Source organism: Wasmannia auropunctata, unplaced genomic scaffold, assembly GCF_000956235.1.
Source record: "Wasmannia auropunctata unplaced genomic scaffold, wasmannia.A_1.0 LD336111.1, whole genome shotgun sequence".
Classification (NCBI taxonomy): Eukaryota; Metazoa; Arthropoda; class Insecta; order Hymenoptera; family Formicidae; genus Wasmannia; species Wasmannia auropunctata.
The window spans coordinates 3143053-3158730 of record NW_012026779.1 but is presented as its reverse complement, the minus strand read 5'-3'; the positions used below and the strand labels follow the sequence as shown (position 1 = coordinate 3158730).

The 15678-nt window shown below is 39.0% G+C and overlaps 3 protein-coding genes across 3 annotated transcripts in view; 2 read left to right on the top strand and 1 right to left on the bottom strand.

The window, feature by feature from the left end:
- The window catches only part of LOC105450487 (phosphatidylcholine:ceramide cholinephosphotransferase 1-like), a 21076-nt gene extending 19782 nt beyond the window's left edge, over nt 1–1294 (top strand). Inside the window, exon 7 of the mRNA XM_011690341.1 lies at nt 1289–1294. Coding sequence (XP_011688643.1) covers nt 1289–1294 — 6 coding nt within the window. The remainder of the gene's footprint in view (nt 1–1288) is intronic.
- On the top strand, nt 609–8622 carry LOC105449804. The gene is made up of 5 exons (XM_011689187.1): nt 609–871; nt 1289–2086; nt 2700–5288; nt 6188–7016; nt 7391–8622. The coding sequence occupies exons 2-5, from the start codon at nt 1337–1339 to the stop codon at nt 8602–8604; spliced, it is 5382 nt and encodes a 1793-aa protein (XP_011687489.1). The 5' UTR covers nt 609–871; nt 1289–1336; the 3' UTR covers nt 8605–8622.
- A 177-nt stretch (nt 8623–8799) lies between these two features.
- LOC105449813 (protein pangolin, isoforms A/H/I/S-like) overlaps nt 8800–15678 on the bottom strand; it is a 30425-nt gene continuing 23546 nt past the window's right edge. Inside the window, exon 11 of the mRNA XM_011689196.1 lies at nt 8800–13567. Within this exon, the coding sequence (XP_011687498.1) occupies nt 13003–13567 (565 nt within the window). The 3' untranslated portion in view covers nt 8800–13002. The remainder of the gene's footprint in view (nt 13568–15678) is intronic.

Sequence of the window (15678 nt, the reverse complement as noted above, 5' to 3'; positions counted from 1 at the left end):
ATATATATATATATATATATATCTCTATATTTTTACGTGTAGATATTTTTTGGTAACTTGTTACAATAATCTGATTAGACCAGTTAAGTATGTATAAATATATAGGGGAAAAAATATCTATGCATTGTAAATAAAGAATAGTAGCGAACGAGCTTTTGTCATTGCGTGAAAGCTAATCAAAATTTTATTACGTTAAATGACACATATACATACAATCGTAGGACAGAGTCCTACCATTGATCGTTGGACATAATTATGGATCCGTATATTAAATTCTTCGGAGATTAAATAAGCGATAATGCAACTTGATTTCTATAATTATCCGTAGATTGTACATAACAAGTCTTTATGATTACTCGTCTAAAGAAACATCGATATTATTACAATGAAAAGCAAGTTGTATTTGGCTTTACTTCATATGTACTTCTGTATTTATAATATTTATTACATTTTTCATATGTTGATGTAATAAAGTTTCAAGTATACTTTATTCATCTTTATATGTCCTTTACCTTTCAAATCGTTATATATTCCTTTTTATATTTTGAGTATAATTTTTTATGTTGACTTTTTCACAATATATGTATATAATTATTGTATGTATCACTCTATTTCATTAGAAAGTATACAAATTTTCTTCAGAGCATCTAGTCGATTACCTTTTGTTTTCAATCTAATCTTTTGACAGACGTCTTCTTTAGCGTAAGATTTATTTAATCAGATTTATTCTTGTAAATCTAAAAGTGGAACAATTCTAAAGCAAAATTCTATGTATAATGCAGTAATTTTCATATAATTAAAAACGTGAAGCAAAGGTATATTTTAATACCATTTTTATTCAGTGATTAGTGATTTTTGTCATGGGTTAGGTGTAAGTACTAACTTATTATAAAATACTGTTTTTAATTAAATTTTTTTAATTAAAAAATTAAAATGATTTAAAAAACTTGGTAAGAATAAATTAATTGTATACTAAAGTGATTATATGCCTAGCGAGCCGTCACCGATATGCACCAATTTGGTGTGTATTAATTTTTTTTTTACAATAATCCGCACGCAAACTGCGCGCCGCATATTCGTCGGTATTCACTTGAAACACACAGTTCATTAAGGAAAAGATAAAATTACATCAACATTCGTGTCGGCTCGATAGGCATTACTTCAGTATAATATATAATTCAGTATAATTCAGTATAATACATATATAATTAAAATATTAAATTTTATAGAATTGACACATAATGTATGTATTTCTGTTAAATCTTTTTAATTCGTTAATTTTTTATAGACATGAAACACATATGTACATTTGAATTACCTGAATATCTTGTGAGAAATGTCGAAAAGTAAATCTTCACCAAAGTTAGAAGGCATGGAGAACTATAGCAGTATCGGCGAAGGCGATATTGAAAGGAAAAAAATTCTACCTCGTAAAGATTTTGGAAGACAATGGCATCGCTTTCGAGTTCTAACGCCGCGTTCGTTTATACTTCGAGGTTCCTACACGATGAGCGATCACCGGTTCAAGTATAAAAGTCGAGGACGACAAGCGGCACCATGCTCGGTGGTTGCCATCGTTTACGGTCGCTTATTTGAACCGAAGGAGTGGACGAGCGATCATATCGATCAAATACTTGAGTACGGTGACAAGTTGTTCCGCAAAAATTTGACGAGAAGTCAACTGAAGGACGAAGACTACATGAGGCCCACTCACATACACAATGAATTCTATATTGGTTTCTACAAAATTTTGGTCAATATCGAGGACAACGGTGTTCACGGCAATGTCTTTAGCGAATCGGATTTTGCTGAAGGTCTCCGAAAATTTTTGAACAACAATAATTCCGGAGTTATCACCGCTCAAGGTAGTTCCATCGCTGTATGGCGTCAATCTAGCGATGCCGGTTTCTTCTATTACGATCCGGCATCATGCGACGAGACCGGTCTACGTTGTCTTGGTGGTACTGCTTGCCTTATGAGATTCACGTACATGAATGACTTGCACGATCATTTACTGAAGAACCTAAATTGGCGCCATGACTCTCGATACTGCATCGTTAAAGTCACTATATTGCGTGCTACAGAGGTAAGTAACAGAATTACATAGAATAGCGATAGTAGCGGCAGAAAAAAAAGCGAGAAAGAGAGAGAGAGAGAGAGAGAGAGAAGCTTATTTTCTTTTATATCATTTGTGAAAATAAAGTTTATTTTTATTATTATTATTGGAAGTAATAAAAACATAAAGAAAGCGTCCAAATAGCGTGCGCGAAGCACGCGCCTGTAATGCTAATTTGGTATAATAATAATCTAGGTAAGCATCGTATTATCAAAATATAACAATTTCCGTTTTTGTTGCTAATAATTTATCTCGGCCGATCACGCCATGTGCTCTATGTTCCTTTGCCTAATCTCCCCTAACAACAAAAACGGAAATTGTTATATTTTCGTAATACAATGCTTGCAGATTATTTTTATATCAAACTAGCATTACAGGCACGCGCATCGCGCGCGTTATTTAACACTTCTTATTATAATTTACAATTACACACAACTCATTGCATATTTTGACAGTTGTTATGTATAGAGATTGATAGCAAATAGTAAAAAATATGAAATAGCGCGCGCAAAGCGCGCGCCTGTAATGCTAGTGTATAAAAAAAAGACATACACATATATACATAAAAAGAAAAAACTCACAGGTTGGTCGTGGGTTCGTTGATCTAACTGATGTCGTTGGTCTACCCGTTGTCCGGAAGAGCGTATTACGATCCATTAATCCCGTGGACGTCGATGATCATAAAATGGATTGCACCAAACCCATGCCCAAGAAAGAAAAATTATATACACTCGCAAGAATACGGAAAGAACCATTGTCCATCAACATTTCCAATTATAGCATCGATCGTCATTTTGCCACAGATTTGCTGGTGAATCGAAACGATTTTGACACAGGATATTCATACGATAACATGCGCGTGAATGTGCCGTCCACATTTAGAGAATTACCCGGCAAAATAGCAATTCTTCATGGTCTGACCCATGAAGATAACGAGATATACAAAGGTAAGGGTGGACAAAACGTAGCGAATTGCGTGATGGCTATCGCAATGAAAAAAGTGCATCCGGTGAAGACATGGATGAGATCGACGTTGGACGAGATTCTAATGATGGGTGATACGCTGTACGCTAACGTCAAACTCGTCAAGCCAATAATAAAGATGATGACGGCTGCCGATTTAGATGATACAAAGTTTCAAATAGAAGATCATAAACTAGTGATAGATGTCGATTTGATCATTGTGACTGGGACAATTAGTTCAAAGGTGCCGTCAGTTTTGAACCTGAAGCAGGGACTGGAAGAATTTTTTCTGTTAAATGAGGAAGGTGTGATTGAAACGACTTCAATGGCGGTGGCGGTCTGGAGCCAGAATGATTGTTACTATCTGTTTGATCCTCGACGTTGCGATGCTACCGGGATTAGGATAAGGGAAGAAAAAGTTATGGGGACGGATAGGAAGGAAGAAATAGAAGGACAGAAGGATAAGAAGGAGATAGGAAATTGTTGCGTAATTCGATTTCCAGACGTCGACTCGTTGATTGCGCTGTTCTTGAAGAGCATTGATCCTACGAGAAAGAACGATCGATTCACTATTCGGCATATCACAATCGTGGATGATGTGCCTGGCACTCGAGCTTGGAATGAATTTCAGCCTGGTATGGCGGGTAAGACGTGGGTATTGCGAGGTAAAATATCCAATGTGGACGAGTCATTCGAGGAGGAGAACCAAGGACTTCAAGGTCTCGCCATGCCAGTTGTGGCTTTGGTGAGCGCAAGGGAAATACCAGCGGCGAAATGGAGTAGCGAAACTATCGACGAAGTGATCAAGGAGGGCGACGCTTATTACAATTGGTGCAAGCCTGCCGAAACGGAAGAAACTGAAAGATTGCTTCTTGTTCGAGATCTAAAGAAGAACTTGTACTTAAAAAATCGAAAAATAACTATCGATATCGAAGAGGCAACAGTTGTCGGCGATTTATTAGCATCGGATGATTCTAAAGTGCCAAATTTGGAAGAAGGATTGAATCAATTCTTTGAGAGCAAAAATTATGGAATAATCGATACGAAAAGACTCTCAGTCGCAGTATGGAAAGACGAAGAAGAGATCAAAAATAAGAATAAAGACAAAAATAAAAAATGGAAGATATTTTATTATTACTTTGATCCAAATCCTCGTGATAAATTAGGTCAACTGTCGGCGGAGAGAGACGAAGAGAATTCTGCTTGCTTGGTGCGCTCTTTGGATCTTTCAGCCCTAGCGGATTTAATTAAAAAGAATGCGGGACAAGATGAAGGTGGGAACGATTTCATGATACACGAATTGAAGAATGTTTCTATCGGGGCACTGATGACGAACGAGGAAATTGAGGCGGATAAACAGATACCGATCGTGCCAGATTTGAATAACTATTCCAATTTAGGCAACACTGGCGCTTTGCTTTTAGGTACCATCGATCAAAGAAATGAATTAGCCTTCAAACGAACAACAAGAGATAAACAGCAAGCTGCTAATTCTTTGACGACCTTGGCCATGACAAAACTTTACAATCCTCATTTGTGGTATCATGAACTTATAGACGACATCTTGAGGATTGGCGATAAACTCACCCTCAAAAACTTGACGAATTTACCTGAAATAGAGACTGAAGACGAAGTCCCCAGAAATTACCTTCTCCCCTCGGAAATCACAGAAGACTTTGCCATAGGAGTTAATCGAATGTCGATCGAACTTGAAGAAGAGTCCATCACTGGAAAAATGACTGATCTGACAAGACTACTCGAACAGTTTTTCGAAGGAAATTCGATGGGAGTTTTTCGTCAGGGTAACGTAATGATGCCGATTTGGAAGGAAGGCGAGGTGTTCTTCACGATGGATCCCAGGAGCAGGAACGTTCAAGGCGAACCCAAAGATAAGGACGGAGCTGCGGCAGTGATGTGGTTCACCGATATCCCCTCGTTAACTAGCATTCTTCAGTTAGTTACACGGGAAGTCGACAACTTTGTCATCGACGTTGTCTCAATTGAAAATGTGTACGAGACGCGAGTGGCAGCAGTTGAACGTGTCAAGAAGACCACATCCGGTGAAGATCTATGGCATCATTTTCCCAAACTCGCCGACGGCGTCTGGAGTATTGATGGTAACGTCACTATGACAGACGAAAGATTCGAAGAGGCAAATCGTGGCAAGCAAAGTGCGGCCATCGCCGCTATGGCCATCGTCTTCTCCAAGGTCTCTATTTCCCTCTATACAGTCTATCACCAAACTAAACTTGTCCGGACAATGCGTTAATATATCGATAATTTCTAAAAATTCTTAGATAGCGCAACTTTGTCAAAAATTATCGTAACATAATGATCAAAAAAGCATTTCACAGCTTAAAGTCTGTACTTTCAAAATTCATAATTCATTAACTTGACTTACTGATTCTTTACAAAGCTGCACGGATGCAAATGGAGATGCGTCAAATCTAAAAATTTTTTTTACTAAATTTGCGAAGTTCCATGGAGTGAAATAAAAATCGGATACAAATGCGATTTACAGCGTTTGAAAGGGTGAATCTTTACCTTTAATTTGCGTACTCGATCAGCATTGTGCGATTTTTTTTTACCGAGTTATTCAATACGAAAGCAAAGATGGTTATTTTTACTTCAATGTTGAGTACTTGGTGAAAAAAAATCGCACAATGCTGATCGAGTGCGCAAATTAAAGATAAAGATTCACGCTTTCAAACGCTGTAAGTCGCATTTGTATACGATTTTTATTTTACTCCATGAAACTTCGCAAATTTAGTAAAAAATTGTTAGATTTGATGCATTTCAGTCTCCATTTGCATCCGTGTAGCTTTGTAAAAAATCAGCAAGTCAAGTTAATGAATTATGAATTTTGAAAGTACAGACTTTAAGCTGTGAAATGCTTTTTTGATCATTATACGTTACGATAATTTTTGACAAAGTTGCGCTATCTAAGAATTTTTAGAAATTATCGATATATTAACGCATTATCCGGACAATTAGTTTGGTGACTGTATATCAGTTTAATTAATTAATCGATTAATTTTATTATTTAATTTCATGTATATAACTTTATTGACTGTACGAAGGTATAATTAACATGGAAAATTAATTAAGGTCTACCAACCGAGACAATGGACACCATCAGTTCTTGACGAAGTTATTGTTACTGGCGACAAGCTGCACTCAAAGTGTGTCGAGAGACTTGGCAGTGGTTCGGTACCCTTAGTAAACGAGATTATTAGTGAGTTTTTCCTGTCCTCTCGGCGCATCGTTCTAACAATCAAGGACTGCGTTCAAGCGGGTAGTCTTATTGGGAAATCTCCCAAGATTCAAGATTTGCGGAGCGGAATCGATAGTTTCTTCAACAAGTACGAAGCTGGCGCATTGACCGTACGGGGAAATCAAAATTTAGCCGTGTGGAAAGTCGATAATGCGTATTACGTTCTGATACCCGACTGGTCCGCTACGAAAGAAATCGTGTCAACGATACCGCGATTAATCAGGTTCAAGGACGCGGATCTCCTCATAGAATATCTTTTGCGTCATTTGGGAACCGAAGGCGATTATCAAATTACTGCGATCGACGTGCTGGACTGGAATAAACCACCACTTTGGAAACCCGACCCTAGTCCGGCGATTCGCCCAGCGAATCTGCCTCCTTTGAATGCTTACAGAAAATTACGAGGCGAGGCGCGTGCTATCTTGCATGGAAGCTATCATCAAGGTGACAGGATATTTCCCGATAAGCTGCGTGGCCGACAAACGGCAGCGAATTGTATCGTTGCACTCGGTGTGTCGATCGTTAAGAGCCCCGTCACCTGGACGAAAAAGACTATGGACGAGATCTTAGCGATCGGTAGTAGCGTTCACCAGGAGACAAGCAAGACCAAATCCATCGAATCGAAACTGAAACCAAAAGACATTATCAGAGTATTCTATGTGGGTATGTACGTTTGTGTCGTTTCTTTACTCCTGATCTCCGGCTTTTAAGGCTCCTGACTAATAGTCACCGCGGTAATATTGAAATCATGACGTCATAAGCGAGAAATAAATACGATACAACTAAAAGTTTCTTACGTGCCATTTTTAAATTTAATAAATATATGAGACAAGTTACATTTCACAATTAAGCACATGATAACGCGAACTACGCTGTAGTGTGATGAACAAGCTGTTCTAATTTCGCGATATAGGTAGTATACGAGTAGTATTGCCACCGTCAACGCGGAATTCTTGGCTGATATGCAGAGTAATCAGGAACCTTAAAAACTTGTATTCTATATTATCCAATATTATGCCATATTATTTCCATCCCAGGTGTCAATGTTTTGACCGTTGACGTCGAGCCTAATACCGTAATCGGTCTGGTAACGGTTGCACCTTTTGTCTCGGAAGATGAGAAGATGCGAGAAGAGACGAAAGAAAAAATTTACAAACGCAAGAAGAGAGCGGCTCGACGAGAACGATCGCCGCCTCTCTCTTCGTCTCGAATTTTACTAGAGGAAGGTTTACAGAAATTTTTCCAAGATAATCGTGCCGGCATTCTAATAACTGATCGCGGTATGATCGCTATTTGGAAGGATCTGGGCGTCTATTTCATGTACGATCCTAGAGCTAGAAACGAGCATGGTCTGCCGGATTCCCGTGGAACCTCGTGCATAATGTGGTTCGCTTGCATGGAACCTCTATATGATACAATCTTCGCGAACATCGATCCACATGAGAGATATGGGACTTTCGAGATCTGTCGGGTGATCATAAGAAACGTCATTATCGAGGCACTACCATGTCCAGGTGATTTTCAATTATATTTAGACCGTATCACGCCACTCGTCCCAATTTCCTGCCCGAAAAAGACAATGTTGAGCGTGGAGTCGCTGAACAAATACCACGTCGTGGACGACGAGCTGAACGTTCTGCATGGCAGCCTGCACATGAACCATCATGCCTTCAGCCTGAGAAACAGAGGTCACCAGAGCACGGCGATTGCGGCGGTCGCCGTTGTAGTGGGATTACTGCACGTACCATCCACATGGACCTCCGAGCTAATCGATGCCGTACTTAAGTATGGTGATTCGCTGTACTCGGAGAGTGCTCGAGCCGCTCGATCGGGCGCTAGAAATCTCTCGCCCAGCGAATTGCTCACAGTGTTTATCGTGGGCGATTTGAGGGTCACCATTCACGTTCACCATCACACTACCGCGGGAATACTTCATGCCTTCGACCTGTCCGAAGCACTTGTCATGTTCTTTCGCGCCAACTGTGCCGGAATATTACACACAACTAATCTGGCAGTGGCCGTGATGCAGCATTACGGTAAATTCTACATGTTTGACCCGTGCTCGAGAAACAATCGGGGCAGATCCACCTACGACGGCGCAGCATGTATGTACAAGTGTAATAATATTGTAAAGATAGCCAAGATATTCGTGGACAATTGCAACTTTAAGCAGCCGAACGTGTATACCTTAAATGCGGTTAATGTATCGAACCTGCATTTCTTTTCGACCACAAGTCCATCAAAACATTAACAAATCTCATCAGTTTTACGTTTTTTCTTTTACTCATAAAGTAGATACAGCGATACGAATCTCAAAGTTGTACATTTATATACAATTTTCAGTACTCGAGAAAATTCATTCAACGAGCCTCGAAACGCACGCAAAAATTTCATGTCTCGATAAAAGATAAGTGGAAGTGAGAAAGAATTCGTACACGCGGCCGACAACGTTCTCAAAGTGCTAATTTTATTTATAGGGTTTTTTTTTTATGACACAAATCACTTTTAGCATCTACATGAGTAGGATTACAGGCTATACGAGAATGAATGATACAGATCGCTTATTAGTGTAAATACAATGTTCCTTTTCCTCAATTACACGCGCGCTATCAGCCTAGATACTTAGAAAACACTGTACAACGCAGCTGAGAACTGTCGATTGATACTTTACAATATGATACAATTACTCCTTTGAAGCGAGACACGAGCTCCGAATTCCCGACTCGATCGGCACGAGCTTGGTCACCCTCGTCACCGGGGGGAAGGGGGTCGTCATTTGCGACTCGCGATACCCTTTCTTCTCGAGCGGACTGTAGGCCGTATCGAGCAAGTTTGCTCGTATTCCGAGAATCGCATTCCGCGTTCCAGGGATACATTTCTCTTTATATCCGATAACGTCGAACGTGCAGACGCTTTCGCATCTCCGAGCAGTTCGCCACCGAATCCTAGGCGACGTCGCCTCGTCGTACGCTAGTAGAGCGAGAAAGAAGGCAGCAAGCGAGCTCGAGATGATTCATGAAAGGGAGTACCGCTCTGTTCGCAGCATCCGATATTCATCGAGAAAGAATCGGTCCCATCGGTCGCGTCACAGTCGTATTACAATCGCGCGTACAATACTCAAACTTGGCGAGTTTCATTTTTTTTTCGAACTGGCTATGTCTGTCGCTAATCCGCCATCGCCGCCGCCGCCTCCTTTCCTTTCGCACTCGTCTCTCTCGTGAGACGTTGCTGGTTGTCCTTGCCCCGTGCATATTCGGTAGGTAGGTACTTCGATTCCTCGATCGAACGTTTTGTACGCGCGAGAGTCTACGTTTCTCTTTCGTTCGAGCGCCTCGAAAATAAAACTGCCAAGCTTTTTTTCGCTTTGTTTGCGACCGTATACAAATATAATATACAGATCGTTGAAGCAGATCGACACTCGCGAAAAAGTTCCTACTAAATGCCATTTTCAGTCTGTTTATAACGAGTTCGATCGACAAACGAAGAAGGCGGGAAGGGAGAAAGAGAGAGAGAGATGGAAGGAGGGAAAGAAGGGCAAGTTCTCGTCGATGGCTCATGCTTCACGATCGACGGAACTAGGATTTATAATGTCAAAAACAATATGTATTATTAGTAATATTGGCATGACGTTGTTATGGCACGTTTAGTTCGCTGCTATACTCGGCGATGCGTTTCTACAGCGGCTTTCGCCATGTTCGCTATACAGACACCGGATGATTCCAGTCGAAAAATAAAAAAAATAGTATAAAAAGAAACAAGGAGAAACACATTGCGGAAGGGAGAAAAGAGAAAAGATATTGTCATAGACGTTCGTATACACCCTCAATGTGCAACGTCTACTTCAGTTTCGGCGCACGACGCGCGCAATCTCACACTCTCTCGTTCTCTCATTGGCACCTCCATTGCACTTTCCCATGCGCCGCAACAAATGCATCTTATATAAAACGTATTTATTTTATGTACAAAAGAGAAACTGCTCTCTGAATAAACGCTTACGGAACAATCGTTATAAAGAATCCCTCTCGCGTATTTCTTTCCCGTTTGGTAATAGATGATAAAGAAAAATTAGGATCGCACGAAAATGTCACGCAACAGAACGAGATCAGTCATTAACAATTCTTATCGCAATTATATAATATCGGCATACTCGAAATTGCGCATATGATACATAATTTTAACTTTTTATAAAACGTACCATCGTGTAAATGTCTTATTGCAAAAAAGACTTATTTTTATTTTTATCACTTTCGTAAAAATGTAAAATATTAAATCGATTAAAAAATAAAAATTTTAAAAATTAGCAACGTCAAAAATCTTAATGGTAGTGAAAATCAAATTAAAATGAAAGAACTAGAGTTGTTCTTTTGAGACGAGACAATATTGTGAACAATCTTTTACTTTTCATGTGATTAACAACTTTATTTTTATTTTATTTTATTTATAGAAAAAAGGACTACTGGCTGTAATAGAAGATTTTTCGCAACAAAAATTCGTGAAATAATAAAAGATTATTTCATATTATTTTGCATTAATCGTCCAAGTACGTTTTACATTTGCACGTTACACCAATATGATAAACAATAATATATATATATATAAAATAAAACATAAGGAAAAAACGTAGATTTGCCGATAAAAATATCTGTAACGTCATTTTGTATCTAGAAACAAAAATCTGCTATCCTAATGCTTGAAACCGCATAAACTCCGCTAAACTCTGATAATAACGGAAAGAGAGGAAAATAAAACGTTAATAAAACTTACAATGTTTTATAAGATATCATAAAATGTTTTTCTAAAATCTTTCCTAATAGTCGTTCATTGAGCGATTGTTCCAATAATAAAAATTTTCTTTCTATACCGCGATTTGAGAGAAAAACTTATTTCTCTGATGCGCATACATATGGATTATAAATAGGCTAATCCTCAAATCGCATCGGACGATGCTACATGCTCATCGAACGCTCATGTCACGTTAATACGTAAAAGTGAAAAAAACGGACAGAAAATGTTTCTGGAAAGAGAAATAGATATATAGAAGGAGAGAAATGAATATATTACAGAGGATTTTTCGAAAACATCGCTTTTGATGACTATTTTCAAGTGACTCGATACAGCTCATTTTAATCTTCTTATAGAAAATGGATCGAATCTTTTAATTCCAGATCTTTTTTTTTATTTCTTTTAATTTATTCCGGTTATTGTTTTTGTTCAATCGAAAGTTTGAATTAACGGCCAGAATTATTGTCCAAATTGAGGAAAATTTAAAAAAATGAAGACATTGAGCGATGTTAAGTCAATTGCGACAATAAAAACATGAAGTTTAATACGTATTATTAGTATCAATACGCATTTGTATATACTATAATATGTATAATATATGTGTGTGTGTATATATATATATATAAACATATATATTATACATCTCTCAATATGCGTATTTATACTTAATAACTGCGTAGTTGACACAACATGTTATGTTCCGTATAAAGGGAAAAATTTATTAGATAAGATTTATAGAAACACGTTGCCTTTAGAACCTTATTGATCGCATGGTGTCGTTTGTCAATATTATTAAAAATGAGTAATAAGAAAAGTAAAAGAGAAGAGAAAAAATATTCGAGTAGAAAATAAGTCGGTCTAAGGATCTTACATGCTAATCAACCGCACTGTGTATAGACTTTTAAAAAAATAACAAATTACATATACATAGAAATTAGGTATTTTGACACACTTGATGTGTGAGGTGAGGTCGAATAAACAAATGATAATAAAACGCACTGCGCGCGCCGTTTTTTTTTTGCGGCTCTCCTGCGCTTTACGCTTAGTTACTTGTCCGCAATATAATTACTTTTCTAGAGTATAGTAGCTGGCACAGGAACATGACTCTCAGTCATTGGCATCACAACGTAACAAGGACTACAAGCTGCGTCACGCGCACTTTCAATGAGCTTGCTTTCTTTGTCGCATTATTATCAGACGTGCACTTTGCTCTTCCCCAGTTTCGCAAGCATACATATATTTCTCTCACGCTTACATCTCGCTTACATTTTTCTTTTTACCGAGCGGGTGACTACAACCAAATACTTGGTCCTGAGTATTTCTGCACATAGTACTTATTTCTGTTCTTTCGTTAACACATATAATAAAGTCTTGATCGTTATTCCCGACTTTGGATGATCTTTATAGTTCGGCGAATGGATAAGAGCGAGGCCAGGAGAGAACGATCACAGGCGACTTTATAAATCCACAATGGCGATGCGACGATTCGTGCAACGATTCCGCATGCTCGAATCTGAATCGTCAACAGCGTGCCGCTTAGATTGTAGATTATAGTTATTCCAATGAAACGTGATCAACTATTCCACTAAGTGACCACTCGAATTATCTTTAGGAATTTCGAAAATACTGTAGTTCTCCTCGAACCTCTACCTGAGCCTCCCTAATCAGATCGGAACTCCGAGAGAGAAACGCTAGACGAAAGCGAGATCCTAGTTTGGTCTCTCACCTGCCAAGTCCTTCTCTTTATTTCTGTCATCATCTCAGTCGGTTCCTCGTCATCCAACTTTGTAATCGCGTGCATACGTAGACGGACCCTATAGATGACACCGCGTGTAGCAACAGTTCGGTCACGTGGGTCCGGCCGGGGCTACGTAACACTGATCGCCGGATTGGAGGGGCCCGAAGGTGCAGGCTCGCTCTTTATACACTGTCCGGTCAGCTGGTTCACGCTGAGCGGATTGTTAATGTCGTGAGGATTCGTGCCGACGGGATTGCGATGAGGCTGCGGAGGTGGTTGCGAAGGTTGTTGCTGCTGTTGCTGCGCCGCTGCTGATGTCACTGCTGATGCACCCGCCATCGCCATCGCCGCTGCTGCCGCTGCCGCCGCCGCAACCGTTGTCGACGTCGTCGCCGCCACCGATGGCTGGTTCGTGTTCGACAGAGGCGGAGGCGGCACCGGAGGCGTCAACGGGCACGGGCATGGGCATGGACTGGCCAGACTCGAGGGTGATGGTAAGACCAACGAAGGGCTCGCCAGACTAGACAACGCGGATAGGCCTCCAGGACTACTCAGAGACTCGTCCTCCTCAGGAGTCCCCGCCTCTCCTACACTACCCAGATTATCCTCCGAACGATCATCCTCGGCTTCACCGTCAGCTTCACCGTCGCCGTCTCCTCCCTCCCCCATGTATCTGATACATTTCTTCTTACGTCTGCAAATAACGAGAAACCGATTAGTGCGCGTTCGTCTAGATGTATTGGAAGCATCATGTAATGTTGTCTTTCGATTGCTGCAATTTCCATCTGTGAGAGATAATTTATTTAGATAATAATAGCGTATAGACATCACAAATATTTTATTTGTATATTTATGTATTTTGATAATTTCCTAAAAAAAAGGGAGCATTTCAAGTACATGATGTTCTTTACTGTAAAAAGATTGTCAGAAGCTTGCCTCTAGTATTATGATCAATCAGCCAATAGTCGAACAACATTTAAATTACTTTAATTCGGCTCTTGTCTCTGAATTTTTTTTCAATTATCTTTGCACTTTATGCGGAGCTCAATATTCAATTCGGAATTCTCACCGTTGGAAATGCGTAGTGTCCATGAAAAATGTTACATCTAAAATTGTTACCAACTAAAAAAAACATGCGATTACTCGTCATCATCGCAAAGTCAGACACACAAACTTTTCCATCTCGAGTTAACAAATTATATCTCGTGTTTTAATGCCTCAATTGCCGAAGGCCGAATGGAATAATGTTCTTTGTGCGCCTGACGATGCTTCGATTGCTCGACACTGATCACTCGTTCGCAAATGCCATGCTTAAAATTTGTTGGACGTAACAAGCATAACGTGTAAGAAATTTGTACGTGACAAAGGAAACAAAACTCAATCGAAATGCCAGGGGGCATTCTATTGAATCATTTATTAGCGATAATTTTATGGGGAATCGCGCTCGTCTTCTTTTTCAACTTGTCGATTTGTCGTAAAACGGCCAATTGACAACGTATGTTAAACGGATACAGTATGTTACGTGGAACTTGGAATATTTTTGCGACTAATTGTAAGTGTATTTAAAGTAAAGTTTTCAGTCGCGTAAAAGATGGATATCGTATAGAATAGATTTCGTATGACGAGAGGAAGAAAGGCGTTTTGCTACTGCACAATTTTCACAAGTGAGCCTGTCCGACCTCGTCCGAGAACTGCGTTGCAGTCGAGACATTTTGCCGCTCTGCCATTGGCTCTCATTATTTATCTCTCAGCTACATCAGTTAGTTTCATCGGCCGTGCTGCTGAGGACGACGAAAGTTGCTATTAACTCGCAGTCATACTTGGATGTCAAAGCATTACACAAGATTTACGAGAATTAAATCTCCGTTTAAGTTTGCGCGATAACAAACCGCGGGCATTGGAAAATCTCGTATTGGACTGCAACATACATTATTCTTTTGTTAGATGAATCATAGATAGTTGTGTATATAATTACGATTAGTGTGCGAGTTGGAAAAAACGTATTCATCGAATTTGTTCTCACAAAATGTATTATATTCTTCACAAGATGTTAAAAAATAATTCGCATTTTTGCATTTTGTTTAAAGAAAAACAATAAATGTTTTTATATAGATATGGCAACAGCTATCTTGTTAAAAGAACTGCAATTGCAGTTGTTTGCAATCCAGTCCGAGATTCAATCTGATAATACGAAATTGTGCAAAATTTTAACTCAAATTCCATTCTACGCGTCCAGCGCGTTTTTTTTCCAAACAAGTGCCTTAAGTGTTACTATACATATAAAAACACGTTATTGTATTGCAAAAATATTGCAAAAAAAAAAATAATTAGATATTAAAAGTAAAAAAATATATGGAAAACACATCCGTACAATGCAATCATCCGGACTTAATCGTACGAATTGTCATGCTACAAAATTAAAATATATAAAAACCTTCTATGTGTCAAACATTTCGAATTTAGAGTAAATAACTGTTACATGTGTATATGTATATATGTGTGTGTGTGTATATATATATATATATATATGTATATATACATACAAACAAATATGTATACATAATATAATATATATAACAGATCAGCCATGCTAAGGGCAACACTGAGTAAATTCCAACTAAACGAGAGGGATAAATAAATAACAATAATAAGCTGTAAAGAGCCACAACAATGAGAAACAATGCGAGCATCACGGGCCACCGTCGTGCCGCTTACTATGGGGCTTCTCGCTCGTACCTTCCCACGATGATATTTAATGAACTATATGTCTTCGTGCGTCAAGTGTCAGGAAAAAGTTTGATATTC